Source organism: Silurus aristotelis (assembly GCF_946808225.1).
Source record: "Silurus aristotelis genome assembly, chromosome: 4".
NCBI lineage: Eukaryota > Metazoa > Chordata > Actinopteri > Siluriformes > Siluridae > Silurus > Silurus aristotelis.
In genome coordinates this window covers 24697317-24719986 of record NC_139577.1, presented here as the reverse complement: position 1 = coordinate 24719986, position 22670 = coordinate 24697317, and the positions used below count along the sequence as shown (strand labels likewise).

The following is a 22670-nucleotide window of genomic DNA, read 5'->3' as shown; positions in this document are numbered from 1 at the left end:
CTTTTTCAATCTACCACTGGTGTATCATTTCCTGGCTCTCACACATCACAGATGTAGACTAGTTTACGAAGCTCACAATGTGCAAGACAGAAGGCAGCAAGAAGTCTGGGAGTAAAGTGAATGAGACAGAGGGAGTCAGCGATGTAAACATGACTGAGAACAGACACATTCCTGATCACCCGTTCATCATCTTTTCTCTGCTTGTGTTCAATATGGTGGATGTTCAGTCTGGATACATTCATTACATAACAAAATGTAAATTCTTTTGTATTAATATATTAATATGATGTGAGGTCCAGTTACCAGCGTAACACTGAAACATGAAGTAGTAATGACTACATTTTACTTTGAAATGAGTATAAAAGTGTATTCAGTACTTTTACCAGAGTCTTTTAATATATGAGTATCTACACTTCTACTGGAGTAAAGAATGTGTAGAGTTTTGCTATCGCTGGTCTAATCTACTAGACTTCATCATTTAATGTACGTGTGTTTCAGGTGTATTTTGTTTGGGTATTTTGCTATTATACTCAATGTCAAATCGCAACAACTATTATGATACTATTGTAGATGATATAGTGTATATCGTACACCCCTAGTAATGAAAATTCTTTAAGAACCCTTACGGTTTTTGTACCATTTGGCATTTTCAGATTTTAGAACATCGTTTAGCATGGTCAGCTTTGCTAAAATTCTGAAAGAAAGCATTATCTAAAATATTTTTGGAAAAAAAATGTATGTCTACAAAATAAATGGCCGTTGGACTGAAAATGTGGGATTTTTGAGCTAAAGTATTAGACAGTTTTTTGTCTCGATCCATGCATTTACATTTTTTGTAAACAACATTTTCGGTATTGCCATAAACAGTTTTGCATTCAAGTGTCCACCAGTAAACAGTTGATAACCTCCACAACGATGGAACTATAATGAATAGACATTCGGCGTCACCCAGATAAGAACGGGTTCCCTTTCAAGTCTGGTTCCTCACAAGGTTTCTGCTTCATACGTCTCAGTGAGTTTTTTCTTTTGGCACTCTCACCACTGGCACCATCAATACAAATAAACTTAGGGGGACTAATTTTATTATGGTAAAATATATAGTTGTAATCTGTTTATTTCTGTGGAAAGCTGCTTTGCAATGATCGAATATTCCCACTTATTTTTGGGACCGTTATCCCAGTCCAGAGGAGAAAATGCCCGTGTATGAAGGGAAAGTTCTACATCATTGCTCCATGACTGATTCAATTTAATAACAGACTCGTGAGAAGGTCAGAGAAGGTGACAGCCTGGATAGCAGCCAGCTGCACAGTTTACAGCACCATGGCCTGGTTTGTCCCTGTAGGATTGGTTCATCACCACACAGGTCTCAGTCAGAAGCTTTACATCTTTACTCCAGGGAGATCTTCACCATCCTCATCTTTTCTCATTGTTGTGTAACAGAGCGCCACTCATATCTCATTCTCTGGCCTGATCTACTCACATAACCAAAAGAAAAAGGTGATGATAGTGGAGAAAAAGTCAATAGGCTCTGCAATATTCCTGCTAAGGTAGGCTTTATCAGCCTACAGTCAGAGACAGCGAAAGAAAAAGCGGGTGAATTAGAGAGGCGTGAGGAGGAGTGCTAAGTGCCGAGTCATGTAAAGTGTGGAAGAGAAAACTTTAGGAAAATACTTTTTTCCAAGCATTCCACTAACTGATTTTTTTTTTTCTTAGGGGGGGAAAAGCTTTTACTATGCTATATGCTAGAATTCAATTCAAATGTATTTATTTATTATTTTTTTCAACCGGACGGATCCATCAGTAGACTGCCATAACATCTTCCATGTGTCAGTTGTATGTGATGAGAGGCCGATTTTGGACTTGTGAAGTTTAATATTGGTTCCAACCCAAATCTCAGCTCAATGTAGGATCGCTTGTGCATCCTGTAACTGTGCGAATAAGCCAGTCAGCCAAAACATCACAGAAAAGTAAAAAATAAACATCCTCCAGCATGCTAATATCATGTCTGATGTCTAGCATTCAAAAAGTATACACCCTTCACCACCCATTCCCTTTACTAATATCAGAGCTGACTATGTATTTCAGGCAACAGCAGAAGGAGCAAGCAAGCCCCTTACACAGCCCTGTGTGCTTAAAACACATGCACACACTGCCCTTTATCATTAAACAGAAAAAAATTCCTGGTTAAGCAAAAGCCAAGAGCCAGCTTGGAAGATTTTTGCCTCCCAATCTCTATCCATTTTTGCCTAAAAGTAAAAAGCTGCTCTTTGTAGCCGTGTTCCCACCTTTCTAAATAAAGCTCTCAGTCTGCACACTTTGCAGGTTTTAAATCGGAGCTTCCATCTGCGCCTATCCGTCGCTCTTTTTCCATCTCTGCCCTCCTCTTCGTTCTTTGCCAGCCATGGCATCCAGACGCCTCCATGAAGCTGAGGGTCAGCCATCGGATCATCTGGTGGGTTTCTTGGAGGCACAGCAGTGCGGTTATACTCAGCAATCCTCAAGAGCAGAAGCTTTACCACCTCAGGCCTAGCATCAGCCAGATCGCGCCTCTCAAAAGGGTCAGCGCTAATGTTGAAGAGCCACACGGACTTCCCACGCTGGTCCTGCCTCTTCTCCATGTCCTGCCAGTGCTGTCGAGTTCCAGGCAGGATCTGCAGGGGGAACCAGTCTCCATCTCCCACATTCCCTGTCAGGAGCTTCCATTCACCCACTCGAATTGCTGCACGCACTCCCGTGTCCCAGATCCCGAAGCCGTTTACAGTCAACTTTGCGCGATCATGTTCTCCGTGGCGCCGTGAAACCGGGTCGATGTTAAACAGGATTTCGGTACGAGGGCAAGGTAGGCCCTGACTAATAGCCCCCCACACGTTACACCCATCTAAACGCCGAGGCTGGGGCTCGGGAGAACCTGCCAGATACAGCAAGGTCGGGTACCAATCCGAAACGTGTATTAAAGCACGACTGATCTTCTGCTTCATTTTCAGCAGAGGGCTGTGAACAAAGCCCACCGCTCGGACTCCTCCCTCCCAGTATGAGCCTTTCCCTCCACGCAAGGGCCAATTGCAGCCACCTGACAAAGGCTGGCCTCCGTTATCTGAAGAGTAGATGAGCACGGAGTTGCGATAGTAACCTCGATTACGCATCTCTGCCACAATCTCACCCACAGCCTGGTCCACACCAGTCAGCATGGCGGCGTAATGGCGGCGCGGCTGATTCCCAAGAGATGCATAACGCTGGAGGAGATCAGCAGGAGCCTGCAAAGGAGTGTGAGCAGCCTGGAGTGCCACATAGAGGAACAGAGGCTGGCGACGATCATGAGTCCGCAAGATTGTTTTCACCCTGAGAAGTGTGCAAATTAGCCACTGATTAAAAACACACAACACACAATAAAAAAAAAAATGGAGAAAGAAAAAGAAAATAAATCCTGATATTAATAACTAATAATAAAGGTATTGCATTTAAGCAGATTAAGTTTCACTATATCAAATTAACACAGTAAGTACGTTTCAAAAAAGCAAACTCCCCAATGATTTTTTTCACTAAAACACATCATAATCTTAATCATTTCCATGAAGTAAATTTTGTTAGAAGTTAATACACTATATTAATTAAATTAAAAGTATGAAAGTATTGTGACACTTGAATTTTCCAGCCATATGTGCCTTTTCCCCCAAACTGTTACCACAAAGTCAAAGGCACACGATTATACAGGACGTCTTTGGATGCGCTAGAATTGCATTTACCATTTAACTGAACTAGGAGTCCCAAACCTGTTCCAGCATGACAACACCCCTGTGCAGAGAACCAACTCTATGAAGATATGGTTTACATTGGTTAGAGTGGAAGATCTCCTGCTACAGAGCTCTGACCTCAACCTTATTGAACACCTTTGGGATAAATTGGAATGCTGACTGCACCCCAGACCTCCTCACCTAAACCTACATCAGAACCAGACTTTACTGTGTGGCTGAATGAATCTCCACTAAGCTCCACGAGCACATTACGAAGAGTGGAGGTTATGACAGCAAAATAGGGACTAAATGTGAAATGGGATGTCAAAAAAAGCACATAGGAATCTTATTGTAAGGTGTCCACAAACGTTTTACCAACAGTTGAGCAAATACGTCATTATTTAGAAAGAAACCTGCTTATTGGGTTGAGTCATGTACGTTCGGTTTTCCCATAATGCAAGAACATGTAAATGTAATGAAACTGTTACCTCAAAATCTTTTGAGATCTGGTGACCTTGTAGTTTAGTATAGGGCTATTTCTTAACCCTTGTAGTTATAAGCCAAAAGAGATAAGCTTAAAGATAATTTCATTCATTTAGGAAGTAGCACTTTAAAAGTAGTACTACCAAGTTTAAAAAATTTAAGGATAAAAAAAATTAAAAAATAAAAAAATTTAAGAAATGGAAACTGCACTTATTGTCCCCCCGCCCGCTACATTTATACACTTATCCCAGCGTTTAATTAACGGCAGGAAAGATTCATCACAGAAATGACCACTGTGTGCAAAAAAACACTATGACTGGTTTGACTTGAACGCCCCTTGTATTATTCTTTAAAGACAAAGCACTGATAATTCTAACAACATAAATAATCAACCAAGTCAAATGAAGTGTTGCATCACCTCTGTGCATAAAGCCATGTAGAGTAATTCCCGCTCAATTCCCAGGCCGGCCGTTCCCCATCGTGCAGGTCAAAGCCACAGGTTTCCGCTCCGTCACAGCTCTGGAAGTTATAATGGTCTCCGCTGCCAGTCAATGAACCCAGAAAGCTCTGGAAGCCTCGGCTAGTGGGCAGACACTCACGACGGCAGAAGCCCAGGTGCCACTTTCCCACCATGTGGGTGCTGTAGCCGGCCTGACGCAGCCTTTCGGGAAGCGTGGGCGTGTCGAAGGGCAGACACAGGGGCTGACGTGAGCGGATGATGGAGTGTTGGAGGCCCGTGCGAATTTGGTACCTGCCACATCCACGGAAGTGTTTTAATGAGACTGAAGCAGTTGCAAGAGGAATAGTTTTCGAGTGATGTCTATAAAATGCAATATCTCATTAGCAAAGAGTCGGAGCTCCCGCTGCTTTATGATAACTTAATATTATCCCCTTAAACTGTAATTGTTTCGCTTATTCTGGCATTTTTTCTTTTAAATAAACAAATAAAAAATCAAAGCATCTCATATATCAGCCTCTGAGGTTCTGCATAATTATATAGAAAAATACACAGAATAGTACTTAAATGCATACATTTCAGGTTTAAGGACAATCAGGCAACAATTTTTTCTAATAAGCAAATAGACTCACCGTCCGGTCATAAGCTGACTACGAGAGGGCGAGCAGATTGGCTGGACGTAGTAGTTCTCCAACTTCACCCCTTCGGCAGCCAGCTGGTCCAGTACTGGAGTGTGGATGTCCGAGCCATGATAGCCCACATCACTGAAGCCCTGATCGTCCACCATCACAAAGACGATGTGTGGAGGGATTTTAGCGTCGCTAAGTGGTTTCAGGTAGGTCTTGCGCTCTGTATTGAGTAGCAGTGCTGGTCTTGAGAGGCAACTGAGTGCCACCCAGAATGTAGGCAAACCAGAGATCCAGATCATGGTCAAATCCATCTGTGAATCCTGTGTGAGCCACTGTGGTTCAAATATCCTTCCACCTGACAGAAAGAAATACAGTGAAATCAGATTCAATTAAGTCACAACATCTGAGGATGCAGAAATTACTATCCCACAGCAGATTTGTCTTGACTGCATCTACTCTGACTAAATGAATGCTTACAGACCGTTAAGCAGAAACAAGCTCTCCCTAACAGCAGCCTGCTACATTCCTCACACACACCAGGCGCCTCGACAGAGGGCCAACAAGAACAGGGCAAACAACCAGGCATGGCCACACACACACACACACACACACACACACACCACAGGTAAAAACCAGGCAAAACTAAGCTACAGTTTCTCAACCTCGAAATGTTTTGAGAATAAGAGCTATTCAATACATGCATTGTAAACACTACAAACACTTGACATGTGTAATGCAATATTCAGTGAAACCGCATATCAGTTCAAATGTCTAATGTGATCTGGATCAGGTGAAAGGTTTCAGCTCAAAAACATTTCCCAGAAACAGAGCAGGAAGGCAGGATTTCCAGCTAGATATTTTATATTGCTTGCACATTATGTTAACATACAATAGACTGACCACCAAGCATCTGCAAGTCTTGGAAGCTGAGAGATGAGACAATCAAACATGATGGGAAGATTCATGTCAAGAGGAGGGAAGAGGGAAGGTGTCACAAATGACCTAAAAAAATAATAATAAAAGAAATCAGAGTGTGCAGATTACCTTATGAAATGTTTCTGGTTTTATTCCATTTCTATTTATGGCATTTACACCCTTATCCAGAGTGACTTACAGTGAAGCAGTTGAAGGTTAAGAGCCTTGCTCAAGGGCCCAGCAGTGGCAGTTTGGTGGTGCAGGGATTTAAGCTTGTGTAAGTAAGGGTATGGAGACCGTATAGAGACCGGGGGGTATGATCCGCCTAATGGGGGCAGTCAAAAGAGAAGAAGAAGCAGATATTTTTGAATAAGGTACAATGCCCTCAGTTGTGTGGTTCAGGGTTAATGGGCTCAAGGGTCCAAAAGTGGCTCATCAGACTTGGACATGTTTTCGATTAGCTTGTGCCCACTGTAGCTTCAAATTCTTGTCTTTTGGCTAACATGAGTGAAACATTATCTTATTGTGGTTGTAAATCGTATGCTTCAAGGTTTGTGTTTTGAGATGACTTTCTGCACGTTTGTAAAGAGTTGTTATGTGAGATTGGAGCCTTCCTGTCGGCTAGAGGCACTCTGTTCAATCTTTGACTATACTTTCTCAGCAGCAAGGCCACCTTAGTACTAATCTTTCACTAGTAATCTTGTTTGTCCATGCACCACTGATCTGCTGCTTAATTGGCACATTTGGTTTATAAATGTGCAGTAGAGGATCTGTAACTTTAATACATCTTTCATTGTGTTTATTCTCAGCCAGTGGACCTGCCAACAAAAGTTAGTAAGACTGCAGGGGTTACATTAGATATTTATTTCTATATTTCATCTTCGTCGTCGTCTTCTTTCGGCTTCTTCCATTAGGGGTCGCCACAGCAGATCATCTGTCTCCACAACCCCCGTTCCTCTATATCTGCCTCTTTCAACCCAACTACCTGCATGTCTTACTTTACCACATCCATAAACCGCCTCCTTGGCCTTCCTCTTTTTCTCCTTTCTGGTGGCTCCATCCTCAGCATTCTCCTATCAATATACCCCATATGTCCCATCTCTGCACATGTCCAAACCATCTCCCTCACCTTTCTCCAAAACGTCCTACATGCACTGTCCCGCTAATAAACTCCTTTCTAATCCTGTCCATCCTCGTCACTGAAAATGAAAACCTCAACATCTTCAGCTCTGCTACCTCCAGCTCCACCTCCTGTCCTTTACTCAATGCCACTGTCTCTAAATCAAACAACATTGCAGGTCTCACCACAGTCCTATAAACTTTCCCTTTCACTCTTACAGATACTCTTCTATAACAAATCACTCCTGCCACTCTTCTCCACCCACTCTACCCTGCCTGCACTCTTTTCTTCACTTCTCTAACACACACTCCATTTCTTTGCACTGTTGACCCCAGGTACCTGAACTCATCCACCTTCTCCACCTCTTTTCCCTGCAACCACACCACCCCACTGCCCTCCCTCTCATTCACACACATGTACTCTGTCTTACTCCTACTGACTTGCATTCCTGTTCTCTCCAGCATGTACCTCCACCTCTCCAGGCTTTTCTAAACCTGCTCCCTACTTTCACCACAAATAACAATATCATCCGGAAACATCATAGTCCATGGAGACTGCTGTCTGACCTCGTCCGTCAAACTGTCAATCTGTCCATCACCAGTGCAAACAGGAAAGGGCTCAGAGCCGATCCTTGATGCAGTACCTTTCTAGCTGTCTCCCTTATCACTTCTGCAGTAGTTGCCCAAACATCCAGCACATCTTCACCACCACTGAGCCCCTGTCTGACCCCTTCCCTAAATCTCCCACTAGTCTTTCTCCTTCAGTTTCCACCATCTTATTCTTCTTTCAGTCTTTACTCTCCTCCTCTTCTTCTTCACCTCCATCCTACAGATCACCATCCGATACTGTCTAACTACAATGACCCCTGCCAACAACTTACAGTCTCCAATCTCCTTCAGGTTGCATCTCATACATAGAACATAGTCCACCTGTGTGCACCTTCCTCCACTTTTATACGTCACCCTATGCTCCTCCTTCTTCTTCTTCAAATAAATATTCACCACTGCCATCCTTTTAGCAAAATCTACCATCATCTGCCCTTTCACGTTCCTCTCCATAAGGCCATACCTACCCATCACCTCATCACTTATGTTCACTTCACCTACATGCCGATTGAAATCTGCTTCAATCACCAATCTTTCTTTCCTAGTACCCTATCTACCACTTCATCTAACTCACTCCAGAATATTTTCCTTTTTCTCCATCTCACAACCCACTTGTGGAGCATCGGCACTAAGGACATTTATCATCACCCCTTCAACTTCCAGCTTCACATTCATCACCCTATCAGAAACTCTCTTCACCTCCACCACACTCTTACTGTACTCTTCCTTCAGCATCACTATTTACCTACACTATTTCTCTTTTTATCCACACCATGGTAGAACAGTTTAAGCCCACCTCCAATGTTACTCCCTTTCCACTTGGTCTCCTGAACACACAGCTATCTCTCTCCCTTTACCAACATTAAAAGTGTCAACCCAAACCTTCATTCTCCTACACTTCTCCTTTCCCTGCTGTTTCTGTGGACGTCTTTCTCCTCTCCTTCTCCTCCTTCGGCCAACAGGAGCCTGATTTCCACCGGTACCCTGTTGGCTAACGATACCTGTGGTGGTCTTTGGTAACCCCGGGCCTCGACCGATCCGGTATGAAATTCTGGTTCGTGATCCGCATATTTAATTTGGCTTTACAGACCCCTGCTGTATATGAGAACCAGTGACAGCAAAGGCTAAACATCGTAAATCATCAACTTACGTAACAATGTTACAGGGCCTGTGACTGCTGAAATACACTTTTGAGTGGCACTAAACGGTCATAACCACAGATTATTTCTGTTTTCTATTTGTGCTGGGTTTAAGTGCTCTGGGGCAAAAACAGTGAAATGAGAGACCCCACCTGTAAGAGACATCCGGCGTGCAAGAAGCCATCGGGGCCCATCGACCGCACCTCAGCTTTCCCCAATTGGTGTTGAGAGGAAATCGATCGGGGGGGATAGAAAACAAGTCCATTTCCTACATTAGCCTAAAGTAGATGGTAAACTCAACCATTCCAAAACTGCCAGAGAAAATGAAAGAGGGACAGAAGAGGATTAAGAAGGAAATGAGGAGAGGAGGGTGAGAGAAATGAAACAAAACCCGAACCCATTCACATTAAGGATTGTATCTGAAATTGGGTTTCATAGAAGTGGATGGATTCAGATCTAATGTGCCATCAATCTCTTCTGTGGGGATAAAGCATCAGCTAATTCACCTAAGCTCCTGCTGAAAAGCAAAGCATACCATATCATAGCACTTTAAAGCACTGCAGCAATGGAAACACTCCCTCTTAAACAGTACACGCCTCCCCTTGTGTAGCAAAACCAAACCAGAGTCTATTAGCAATCTGACAGCAAGATGTACCCAAGTGGACAGCAGTGTGAGATATGAAAGAATATAAGGGTTCACATTCGTCCCCAGTGGAAGCTTACATTGTAAAACGCAATAACCTGGCTGCTGAGTTTCTCTCCTGCACAAGACCAGATATATCCATCTCTGTCACAGCAATGGCTAAAGAACCAATCGCATGAACAGAATAGTGCTGGGAATTATTCAGTCACCAGACACTTATTGAAAGCAATAAAGCACTATCGAGTGGCTTCCATGTCAGAGTAGACTTGATGTTCTAGTGAGACTGTTCGCTCGTAAGAGCCCACAGGAGACCCTGGAGACTGATAAAATATTGGGTACCTGCATGAGAACTCCAGGACCGCCATCATGTGGACAAAGAAGGTAATACATGGAAACATGCAGTAGTACAGAAATAGTGTCCAGTTCAACAAAAACACAAATTATAAAACATAAGATCAAACTTACAGGCAATAAACTTAGAATTTTTTTTTATACAACCTTAAAAGCGCTTTATCTGTGTAAAGCAATGTCCGTTGTAAAAAACAAAAACAAAACATTTATTCAATTAAATAATTCATTCCTATGTATGAATTTTTACTAATTAAAATTGTCCAGGCAACACTATGGTCAACATTAATGAATTAATTGACTGATTCACCTTCAGAAGTGGGACGACATGCAGGTAGTTGGGGTAAAAGAGGCAGATGTAGAGGACAGGGGGGTTATGGTGAAGGATTATCCACTGTGGCGACCCTTAAAGGGAGAAGCCGAAAGAAGAAGATTCACCTTCAGAAGTCAACTCTATGCTGGTTCAGGGCATAATGGGTCCAGGGACTGTCCTGGGAACACTGGGCATGATGTGGGGACATTTAGATGAAACTGTGGATGATCTCAGGACACCACATTTACACTTATTACACCGAAGAGCATTTTAGAGGCATTTATCTATTTACTGGAATACGTTTAGGAGGGTTCGGGGTAAACCTGGAGAAATGATTTCAAATATGGATAAAGGAAGAACTGATATTATTTAACAAATACAGGAAAAACTTAAATTATGAAACATTAAATTAATATTATTTTAAACGATTGTTTTCTAGTTGTTTACTATAACGTACCATTTTTAAAATGCATTATATTTACATATTTCTAGCCTCTAATCAGAAGGAAGCGTCTCAACTGTGCTCCTTTGCCTTTATAGTATAGTATAGTAAAATGCAGTACAAGCCCCTTTTTATCCATAAAAATATGAAAGCCTAATAATGGGGCACTGGTTTTGCAGCTGAAGTAATGATCTGATTGTAGCACTACAAGCCTCATCTCAGATTAACACCAGCATTAACCAGTGTGTCAACACCAGCAAGGACAGCAACGGCTTCTCCACAACACATCATTTAACATCTGTGTAAACACGGTAGATATAGAAAGCAGAAAGAAAAGGAAACAGATGCTTTACCAACCTCTCTAAGAGTTTATTAGAGATGATACAGTGTTGGGTGTTTTAAAAGTTTTTTTTTTACAAAATAAAAAATAAAAGTAGACAGTCACTCGTGTTTGCAGGGCACACCACAGGTTCATTATGCAGCCCTTCTCCCCTCTCTTCCTCTCCACTCAGAGCTCCTTACATAGAACAGGACAGACTTGACATTTGCATGAGCAACACTGCACCTGATCACATAGTGTACACTTAAGATTCGAGATATTTAAAGTGTGTGTTTAAAATGTGTGTGGGGATTTGCCCGAGAGATCATAATTCAATTCAGATGGACACTTTAGTCAACATTATGAAGGGACAATAGACGTTACATCAACTTCTTGCATAAGTTCTAAACACCTCATTGTGCATAGTCCGTGTGTGAGGAGAAGAGAGGAGCTGCACACCGGCGCTTTCTGCACGCCCTGCTTAAACTTAGCTCTGTCCTGTACAACGTCTTTGCTGAGATCGCGTTCGCTCTGTCGAGATCCCATCAGACTCAATCATACCCAAAATATACAACACTTTAAAATTTACAATGTTTTACAATCATTCCATTGAAGAGATGAGCAAGGCTAGTAGTGTGAGTGTGAATAATTTATTAGTCCCACACTTTTGGGAAACCCAACTCCTGATGAGAAACGTCTGGATTTAGTTAAAACGAAACTGCATCCACAGAGTGAAGGATTACCAGAATTTTCCCTCATTCTTCCGAGTCCGGTAGGACCGATAAGACAATGTGTTACCATCACATCAAGGGGATGGGCTGATTATGGCAGTCCACATGTTCCCTCTGTAGCCATGATCACACACTGCAGCTCACGGTCACTATAGAGTAGTTGTTCCTATAGTGTTGTGAGCAGTAGCAGGCTTTGACTCAGCCCTGAGTGTATGACTCTCTCAGTCCTCTGGCTCCTGGCCTGTTGAGTGGGTTCGGGTACGGCAGAATCTTCTCAGCTCCAGCTGCTGCTCTGTAACTCCTCTCTGAGCCAAGAGGGAAGTGTCAGGCCGAGTCGGTTCAGCAGCCGGAGTAGCTCCACGTTATGCTCCCGGTAATACTCGGTCAGAAAAGCACGTGTCTGTTACAAAACACAGACAAAACAAGCATTGATAGGATTCCAACTGTTTTATTTCCTGAAAAAAAAAATCATTAAGAACACCACATGGCAACTGTTGCTCATTGAAGATTATCCAAAATGTAACCCTAAACTAGAACTCTCACTGAGTGAAACACACAAAGCATTCCTCAGCTAGCAGAGTACAAACTGGAGATGGGATTGATCAGGATATTACAGCTGAAGTGTACAGATCAATGACTGTTACAGACCAATGACTGGTGAAGTTTGTAATGATGAAGTTAAATATAAGAGTATGTATGTATGTATGTATGAAAATTGGACAAAACAAACAAATTTCAAACTTAAGAAGTATTAAACTATGGCATTATCTTAATGAGCGTTTCCTCCAAAAGTCTAACTTATAATTATTATGCTAATTAAAAAGAAAGTAAAATGTAGGTAAACTGACTAAGCTGGAAGACGAGAAAAAAGTTTGAGTCAAATTTTCTTTTAATATATTTTTTCCTTCATTTGTCCCAAAATGTTTTAAACGCCTAAAGTGCAAATGTGTAGGATGCATGGGAACCAAGAGCCTCTGAAATCACAAGCTGATCAAACTAAAACTCAGCCCTACAGCCACTTTTTAATTAATGTAGTAAAGTGAAATAATATATTTAATAAACAATGATGCTTGGAACTATATGAAGGGTCTAACTCCATTCTGATGGGTCTGATGTTTTGTGTATGCACGTTTAAGACCATTAGAAATATATATCCAAATAAATGTCGCCACTGCTGCACCTCAGGAGACATTTCTGGATATTTCCTGCCTTTGCTCTTCCCCAGACACTTAGGACGACTTCCATCTGTCCTCTGGCACCAGAACCCTTTACCCTCATCAAATCTGCACATACGGAGTATTCAGGGATTCAAAATTAAATTTCTTTTACAGTAGAACATCTAATGTAGGGTTAAACATATATCAGATCTAATACATGATGTATGCTCTGGATATATATACAAGGTAGGAAGACTCACATGAGAGCCTGGGTGTAGTTAAAAATAGGGGTGACTCCAAGAAACCTCTGGATGCCTTCCATCACCAGGGCAGGATGAGAGCGCAGCATCGCTCCATCCACTATGTGTAGCTGTGCACAATAAGAAAGAGATACGTCACACAGTGATTAAACAACTGCAGTTTAAAGTTACGTTTTTCTTGATGGGGTTTTAGTTAGATTATATTCTTTTGATGTTAAAAGTGGTAAGAAAAAAGAAAAGAAAAAAGAACAAAAGAAAAAAGGTATTTAATTTGACTTTGCTATTTTGTATTTATAATTATTCCTATTTGTCATTGATCATAATTTGGTGTGCTCTGTTTAAACAGGAAATTACGTGTTCGCCACAAATATACGTTCCAGCAAGAGAGTGCCAGCAGGGGGCGTACTTGAAGTTTTGTACTCCTCAGAACTATTTTGATTCTTGGTAGCTCATAAACATATATTTAATTATTAGTTTGAAATCTAATGCCTTTTACTTTAAAAGTTGAAAAAGAAACCGCTATTGTGATTTGAGAGAATCAATTGTTGTGCCCCCCAATCTGGGAAGGATTTTAAGGCCATTTCTAAACAACTGAAAGTCCCTCATTGTTCAGTGAGGAGTGTCACCCCAATGTCAGAGAAATTGCAAAAGCTTCAGTTAAGGTTTATGACCATACAATTGGATAAAGACAAGTATGGTTCATTTGGAAGGCTTGCCAGAAGAAAGCCTCTATTGCAAAGTGACATCTAAACAAACTTCTGGAATAACATTGTAGTTATCAGGCTATACACATGAATATAAAAATGTCTTGGAAAACTTGCATTAACAAAACATGAGCATTAACCAAAAAGCATTTTGTGAATGAAAACAGTTTATTATCTGATTCTAACCAACTGGATTATAAAGCAATGTAACTTCAAAGAAACTGAAAGGTCTGAAAGGAGACACGGATACAGATTGTGTGTATGTATGTTTCGGCTACAGTGCACCTGTTTGGACTGAAAGTGCAGTAGCCAGTTCTCCAGGTGTGTGGCGTACTCTCCAGGCTTGAGGCTACGGTTCTGCAGCACCAGGATCTCTTTTGAGGAAGAAGGTCCTGCTGTCACCACCTGATGGAAGGTGTAGTTTATGGCAGATGGGTCTTGATGAGCCCGCTGGTGCTATAAACATACACACACACACACACACACACACAAAAACAACTTGTGGTGAGCTTTCAATAATGTAATGCTATACACTCAAGTCCTCAAGCAGCACACTTGAGGATGACGCAACACTATGACACTGAACAATGCAAGGTGAATACAAAGTGACAAGCTATCTGGCTCTAGACCAACACAAATTCTACATTATGACAGACACCTCGCAGCAAAAAAATATAATTGATATTCATAACGCAAGAAAAAAACAAAAATTCAAGGTTGCAAAGTTTGGAAGATGTGCATGTTTTGCTGCTTATCCACATTCTGTGTGAGACAGAAAGGGCGGGCTGTACCTGGTACCAGGAGTAGGCTCTGTCGGCTGGGTTGATGAGCAGCGCAATGATCCTGGCTCTGGGCAATAAGGCTGCAGCCCTCTTGGGAACAACCTCTGTGTCAAAGTAGTTAGCACTTTTCTCAAACACGAAGTCTGTGCTCGCGTTCGAGGGGAAGGGAAAGAATTCCATGTACCTACAAATGATAAAGAAAAGTCAAATCTAAAACTGACATCATATCTTAAAGACGGTAGACGAGGTGAAATAAGACAGATAATCCAAAACCTTGTAGGCTTTCTTAACGGTAGGATAAAGTAACTTAACATGTAACCAATCGGTGGACTGTTTACATGAGACATTATGTAATCCGATATGGTGTTTATGGCACGAACATTAGCTGAAATGTCCTGTCCTGTCAACATGGAGTTCCAGGATTTCTTAAGTGTGCTTTTTTTTTTTTATGTAAAGTGTCACTCTTAATCAAGCAACAGCATGAATTTGTAAGAACTGTGCTTCTTTTAAGAGGCATCTGAATCCCACCCCTCCCTTCTCTGTAAAGCAGAAGCGTGTGGGTGAAGGTTCGCAATAAAGATTTGTGGGAACGGGTTTTATTGCTGGAATTTAGTGACCTTCAATGGAAACTAAACTTTCGCACGAGTCGCCGGTCATTTACACGTTTGGTATGTACTGGTAGAGGGAGTTATGGCCCTAAAAGAAGAGCCCTTAAGAAATCCAATTCCCTTTAATTATGCGCGTCGCGGTTGTTTTATACAAACTCGGAATCTACAAGGAAAATCGCGTTGTGGCAAATCAATTCGGTGTTCACAAGAGTAAAAAACAGTAAAAAAAAAAAAGGTCGTGTATTTCTTCTGCAAGGGAATGATGAATGGGCCGATATGAGATCTGATACGGATGCCTTCTGAAATCGCACGGAGGTTTGAGGAAGCGCATTTTGCCACTCAAACAATGGCTCTCAACAATGGCAGTATTTGGTTTAACATGTTAACGTGGCTTTATTTAACATGTTAACGTGGAGTTTTTATTTTGTTCTGTTTATAGAAAGGTTTATCCCACCCATCTCAAACCGATTACAGTTTCATTTGGTTTGGGCATTTTTATTCTGATTGAGGTGTTTATATGAAACATTTTCGTTCGGAATTAACTTTTAAACCGATTACAATGTATACGCACCTACTGTTAGAACAAGGTCTTTTTCAAAAAATTTAAATTTTATATATAAATAGCATTCTGTCTTTAACTTAAACTGATCTGGGTGTAGGATTTTTTTTTCCATTACTGTGGAAGCATGAGATGGTTTTTCGCTCTCTAAGTAAATGATTTTATGGTCATACTGAATCTATTGCAATAGTTAGAAACAACTTTTTACTGACCTATGCCAGCAGTTGGTATCCGTGTACATGTTTGCAGATATATAATGTAAATTATTTCATAGTTAACAATTTAATATTCAAGTCATTTTTAGGGTTTTGTTAAAATTTAATGATCCGCTGACATTCTATATACTGTATAAGCAACCACACTTGGTGGTACTTCTGATTGAAAGGTTGCCAGTTCAAATCCCAGTTCAGTGTTTAAGGCTCTGGGTCACTGATCAGAAGGTCTGGGGTTCAAGCCCCAATATCTCCAAGCTGCCATGCTTGGGGCCCTTAACCAAAGCCCTCTGTAAAACAGTAACCTGTGCTCTGACCCCAGCTCCATAACATCGCTGGAATACGCGAGAATTTCACTTTGCTGTAAAATACATGTGACTAGTGTCAAGCACATTTCTTTCTTTTCTGTTCTTTAACTGCTCTAAGACCCTTAAACAAAAAGGGATTTTACCCTAAACTGTTCGGATGTATAAACAAAGAGAATTGCAAGTCATTCTGGATATGTTTGTCTGCCAAATGCCATAAATGTATGACGGCATCATACCAGTCAATGCCATTGTGATAGTTGGGACCATTGAAAAACTGGATCTCCTCATAAGTGATGGGGCTGGGGAAGCTGCTAGTGATCGCTGGGTGAAGGGTGAGGAAAGAGTGCAAGGCTGTGGTCCCTGAGGCAGACACACAACAAAATATTGGCAACAAGCTCAAAGTATTCATTAAAAAAATAGACTAGACAATTCTGAATTAAAGAATCATTCTTGTAGACAACCAACTTAAGGACTTCAAATTTCTGGCAACAACATTTTTAATAAAAATGACTAATGATCTTACCTGTTTTCTGGGGGCCAATAACAAGAAATTTGGGCAACCGATCGCAAGTCTTCTCTTTAGACCAGATGTCTTTATGCCTCTTATCATGACAGGGATTCTGAAATAATTTAAGTGTAGGCAATAAAAAAAAAAAAAAATTTTGCTTAATCATTGAAGCCATATGTATAAACAAATCTAATTTACAAATTGCAGTTGGGCTTTTTTTTTTTTTTTTTTTAAAACACTGCCATGGATGCACTACAGAATATCCTCGAACAGGGACTGTAGAATAAACACTTTTATTTCATTCAACACTTTCCATTAGGATTTATTTATTTATTTACTGCAAAGATTTAAATCTTATAATTTAGGAATTTCTAAGTAAAATTTCCTCTTAGCAGTTTTGCACACAGATTTTATGAATTTTTTTTTTTAAATAAAGGACTTATATCTAGGCTTAGGAAAACTGGTAATGATAAGCTACAATCTCTTGCGAATAAAACCCCAGAGCTTTAAGCTCTCACAAATGTAAAAAAAAAAAAAAAAAACAGGAACATGCATTAACAATGAATAAAGTGCCAGGCTCACCTGCCAGAGTGGGTCCCTCTCCTCTGGAAATATTTGGAAGTACTTTTCTGCCAGCTGAAGAGGGGGCAGAGTCTCAAGTCGTAAGTTGGTCCAGCACTGTACAAACTTTACTAAAGACTCAAAGGTGTACAAGCCCAGGCGGTCATTTCCATAGTTAGACAGGTGAGTCATAAAAATGCTGATCTGTGAAGAGATAAAGGGGAGGGGGGTGTTTTAAATAAAACTTGCACAAACTTTTATTAAGGTGTCTCAGAGGTATCACAGACTCAGAAGCAACAGGGAAACTAATAGAGGCAGAACTCATTAGTGTGTTTAAAGGACATGCAGGACACACACACAGAGCACTTACTGGGTTGAGAAGAACAGTGAGGAAGAGCTCTCCTCCACGGATGCTTTTGTCCAGTTCATGAGAGCCTCCGGGGTACTCATTATAAAAGATAGTGTGTGTGAAGAGACCACAAGTCTGCCTGGGCAACACCTGCACAGAGAACCAGAGCAAAGCCTTCTCTCGTTAGTAAGAATATTCTTTATTTTGTTGAGCATCTCTAACGGACACAGAATGCAAGCAGAGCAGAAATATTATGAAACTCAGAGAGAAGTGAAGTCTTGATTACAGGTACAGGAGCAGTAAAAGTTTCAGAACAGTGTGGTTAGACTCAAACATTTATCAAACCTATTTGGGGAATAAAAACTATTTTTACAAATACTTTATTCTTTTTTTTTTTTTTTTTTTTTGCTTTAACTATAGTTGCATTTTAACATTTATCAAACACACAGTTGGAACTGGTTCCCAATTCACATTTTACACCAGGTAGGCATAACATTATGACATTATAACATAATGACCGGTGAAGTAAATAACACTGATTATCTCTTCATAATGGCACCTGTTACTGGATGGAATATATAAACCAGCAAGTGAACATTTTGTCGTCAAAAATTGTGTGTTAGAAGCAGGAAAAATGGCCAAGCGAGTTCCAACAGAGGAGCTCCTGTAGCTCAAATTGCTGAAGAAGTTAAGGCTGTTAATGCTCAATGAGTCAGGACTGTTTTGGCAGCAAAAGGGGACCAACACAACATTAATCAGGTGGTCATAATGTTATGCCTGATCGGTGTATATGCACTAATTGGGGTAATGGATTTTGGTGTGGTCCAAATTTACATTCCATGAATATTAAACCATGTTATTCCCCACAGCAGATCATAAAAATGTGTCTTCTTCTTTCGGCTGCTCCCATTAGGGGTCGCCACAGCGGATCGTGTCTTCATAATACTTACTCTGTCCTCTACATGCGCCTCTTTCAAACCATCATCAGATCATAAAAATAGGTGCTATCTGAATTCATTTGGACATTGTATACCATAATTCATAGTATTATCTAACAGCTCGAAATGTACTTCTCAAAACGAATACTGTAGCACACGACTCTGTAAATGTTTAATAACCACTGATGCAACCAACCATACTTTGATATGTATTCAATACAGAAAGGAGTGTTCAGCATGGTCTCTTATGATATATCTGATATATGTCAGTTACAGAAATTCAGGACATTTATGTGTTTCCAGAGCACCTAATAGTAAATGAAGTGGTGTCTCTTTTATTGCTACCCCCTGTAGACAAAATAAATGAGTGACAAAGAAAAGTGTCCTTTTTGTGCCTGGTGGCAGAAACATTGGGACACAGGCAAGTGGCGAGAACTCCATCTAATAAAAGCAAAACAATTTTATAAATAAAAATAAATAAATACAAAATAAAAAGGTGATGCTTCCCTGACCTTGAGTTGAATAAATTGTTTTTGTTCTCAATTTACTGCTTACTAAATTGACGCTCATAAATAATTCATTGGAAAATGTATTTATTAGGTTCAACATGTACGCATTCGGCAAAGCAAAAAAAAAAACTCAAACAAAAAAAACCCTTAGCGTGTCATCATCAAGAAATCCTAATCAAAAATTCAACACAATATTTCACAATAAAGTTTGAGATTTTTACAGATATGTAGCCTGTATCTCACCTGTATACCGTTGTGTATGAAGCCCCTGCGATGGCGGGCAGGTCTCAGGTGAGGATACTCTTCCGTGCTTGTCACCTGAATCCCCCAAATGTTCTTCCAGGCTTCATAGAGCTGGCTGTGTACAGGATAAACCCCGGAATGGTGTGGTGACACGGCATAGCCCATATCTGTGGGGATCCCATGCTCCTAAAGAAGGTGGACAAAAAGAAATCTTGCATGGGTTTGGTGTATTAATTATGATGTCTGCAGCATAGAACAGGCATAGCTGCCCAGACATGAAGCGAAAGAAAGTAATGTACTTCATATCGATCCTTTCAAAGAAATAAATTAGTCCCAGCAGGATGCAGAAATATACCACACAAACATGACTGTGAAAAACTTGGATAAAATGTGACTACTTAATACCAACAAAAACTGAATACCAGTTCAACACTTTCTCTTTCTTTCTCTCTCTCTCAGCATTTGACCCAGTCTGAGGACAGCGAGTGTGAGCGTGTGAGCGTGTCCTAGTCAACGCCCTTGCTAAGGAGACCCGTTTGCAGGATCATTAAGCTCTGATGAAGGAGCTTAGCCGTCTTCGGTGACCAGCACGGTGGAGAGAGTGCGTGTCAGTGTCTAGTGTAAGGCCGGGATGTGACAGGAGGATTATGGAGTGGAGGGGTGGCCTGGTTTGTATTCACAGCACACTCCTGCACTGTCTGCCTGTGAGCCATATCCCACTCCGACAAGCACCATTACACCAGGGTGGCCTTAATTTCAACACGAGATTCTCACAGTCTTGTCTGCAGCCAGAATAAACAATGTCTAGTGTAAAGGACGAACCTACGGATAAACAGAAATACAAAGTGAAAATGCAAACTCCATGTCATGTCAAGTTTATTTCTATAGCGCTTTTCACAACAGACATTGTCTCAAAGCAGCTTTACAGAAATCAATAGTGAAGGTGAATGGTGTGTTTTTATCCCTGATGAGCAGCCATGATGACTGTGGCAAGGAAAAACTCCCTTAGATGTTATGAGGAAGAAACCTTGAGAGGAACCAGACTCAAAAGGTAAACCCATCCTCATTTGGGTGACATCGACTGTGATTCTAAATCTTAAAACAATACAGAACACTTTGTTAGTTGAACTCCATGTGTATTAATTGTAGGCTGAAGGCATTCAGGAAAACAAAAGCTCATGCAGAATTTACACTGCCGAAAGTTTGTGCTTTTTGACCATTGCCTTCCACATTTAGTTCCAATTTGCTCTCATAATTTCCTCCACTATTCTGGGGAGATGTTCCTCCAGATTTTGGAGTGTGCTTGTGGAAATTTGTGCTCGTTCAGACACGAGGGTGTTAATAAAGTCAGGTACTGATTTAGGTGATGTGAGCAGGTCTGGGGTGCAGACAGCGTTCACATTCATCCCAAAGTTGTTCAATAGGGTTGAAGTCAGAGCTCTATAGCAGGAGATCTTCCACTCCGACCCAGGCAAAGCATATCTTCATGGTGTTTGCTTTGTGCACAGTGGCATTGCCATGCTGGAACAGGTTCGAGTCTCCTAGTTAAATTGTAGGAAAAATTTCACCAATTTCATACTGCATCCAGACACCCTATTATATTGTGTGCCTTCAGCTTTGTGATGACAGTTTGTGAAAGAACCACACATGGCTAGGATAGTCAGGTGTCCCAATACTTTTGTCTATATAGTGAATTTCTAGATATATTTTAATTAAATTGCTTTGTTTATGTTGTTCTGACTGATGCATTCTTTCTACAAAAATACATTAAAAATGCAAGGTTATGATGTTCCCTTAGAATAACATGGCAAAAATACAGCTCTACATGAACAGTTGATCAGGGTGTTGTGTGTTCACATGGTGGATCATTTCAAACATATTAAATCAAAAGTAGCTTAATTTTTGCTGAATATTTCTGGAGGTAAAACGCATACTTTGCGCCAACTTCGCACACACGGATCAGACCCGAATGACTTTCATGAAGCATAAAAAATTTATATTGTTGTTGATGCAACTGTAACAGCAGATCCAAGTCAATTTTCAGTCTCTCTGAACACACCAAGGGTTCCTGAGGGTTCTGCTGCAGTCGTATTACTGACCTGCGCGAAGAGTTTGTTGAGTCTCATTTGCTCGGACAACACGCTGACATTGTGAAAGAGGTGCGGCTGCATGTGGCTCCACATGTGAGGAAACCACCAGAACTCTGCCTTGTGTTGTAGTAACATGTCATCTCCTTCATCCTCCTCTTCAGTACCTATAAAAACATGCACCCATACACACGTTGGACTTGCGCATCAGAAGACCGGGAGATAAGCTTTTGTGAAATGAAAGTCTCACTGTCTTTACCTGCGTGGTAGAACTTTCCAGAAAAGCCGAGGTTAAAAGTAAACTTTGGGACTAGTGTGCGTAGTTTGGTTTGTGTGTTCAGGAGAGCCTAAAATTAGAAAAGCACATGGGCAAGTCAAGGTTTTCTTATCCACGTTCTTATCCAGTACATCAAGAACCATAGTGAGATGTAGCTCTACACGATTCTAAAGGTCAGTTCTCAATTCGATGGTAATTGAATGAAAAAGTAAAACTAAAATCAGCAAATTCATTATTATAAATTATAATTATATAAATCAATAAATTCATTAGCTATATCCTTGAGCAAGTGAATGCTCCAATGTGTTTGTCCAGCCCTGCATTTTGGTCGCTAAGAAACTGTACAGTTATCGCTCCCGAATACAGAAAAATAGCAGTATATTTAAAAACTTACAAACAACTGATTATACTTTTTACTAACACTATTAAAAAAAATCACCAAAAGAAATCTGATTTACAAAACCCATATTTTATTCTAGTTAGCAAGAAAATATTAAATATACACACTATACCAATAGTAATAATAATAATAATAATAATAATAATATTTTTATTATTATAATACTTTATTTATCTACACTAAATGAGCCAGTGGGCAAAATAACAATGTGACTGTCAATTTTAATATCAGCATGCACCTCCACTTTGGGAAGGAGTGTGTGTGTGTGTGTGTGTGTGTGTGTGTGTGTGTGTGTGTGTGTGTGTGTGTGTGTGTTTGGGTGGGTTTCCCTCT

At 40.7% G+C, this 22670-nt stretch overlaps 2 protein-coding genes and 1 long non-coding RNA gene across 9 annotated transcripts in view; 1 reads left to right on the top strand and 2 right to left on the bottom strand.

The window, feature by feature from the left end:
* Positions 1-22670, top strand: part of LOC310724443 — a 430012-nt gene that overhangs the window by 309700 nt on the left and 97642 nt on the right. The gene's annotated exons all lie outside the window — the stretch shown is intronic.
* On the bottom strand, positions 1389-9587 carry LOC310724400 (arylsulfatase I). Its single transcript, XM_083538377.1, has 4 exons — positions 9232-9587; positions 5304-5655; positions 4633-4965; positions 1389-3339 (listed from the first exon to the last, which is right to left on the bottom strand). The coding sequence occupies exons 1-4, from the start codon at positions 9242-9244 to the stop codon at positions 2247-2249; spliced, it is 1791 nt and encodes a 596-aa protein (XP_083394503.1). The 5' UTR covers positions 9245-9587; the 3' UTR covers positions 1389-2246.
* The window catches only part of ndst2a (N-deacetylase/N-sulfotransferase (heparan glucosaminyl) 2a), a 125879-nt gene continuing 114379 nt past the window's right edge, over positions 11171-22670 (bottom strand). For all 7 annotated transcript variants that reach the window (XM_083538314.1, XM_083538313.1, XM_083538312.1 and 4 more), the window contains 12 exons: positions 21920-22007; positions 21673-21827; positions 19574-19759; positions 17905-18033; positions 17556-17738; positions 16989-17085; positions 16702-16825; positions 14788-14962; positions 14282-14452; positions 13293-13402; positions 13056-13158; positions 11171-12275 (listed from right to left, as the gene is read on the bottom strand). In XM_083538314.1, the coding sequence (XP_083394440.1) occupies positions 12150-12275; positions 13056-13158; positions 13293-13402; positions 14282-14452; positions 14788-14962; positions 16702-16825; positions 16989-17085; positions 17556-17738; positions 17905-18033; positions 19574-19759; positions 21673-21827; positions 21920-22007 (1647 nt within the window). In that variant the 3' untranslated portion in view covers positions 11171-12149. The remainder of the gene's footprint in view (positions 12276-13055; positions 13159-13292; positions 13403-14281; positions 14453-14787; positions 14963-16701; positions 16826-16988; positions 17086-17555; positions 17739-17904; positions 18034-19573; positions 19760-21672; positions 21828-21919; positions 22008-22670) is intronic.

What these genes read in the sequence shown, in the direction of transcription:
- LOC310724400 (XM_083538377.1), bottom strand. An exon ending in AGTCAGCTTATGACCGGACG is followed by an intron (nt 4,966 to 5,303) that starts GTGAGTCTATTT and finishes TGGATGTGGCAG; the next exon opens with GTACCAAATTCGCACGGGCC. An exon ending in ACATGGCTTTATGCACAGAG is followed by an intron (nt 3,340 to 4,632) that starts GTGATGCAACAC and finishes CACACTTCTCAG; the next exon opens with GGTGAAAACAATCTTGCGGA.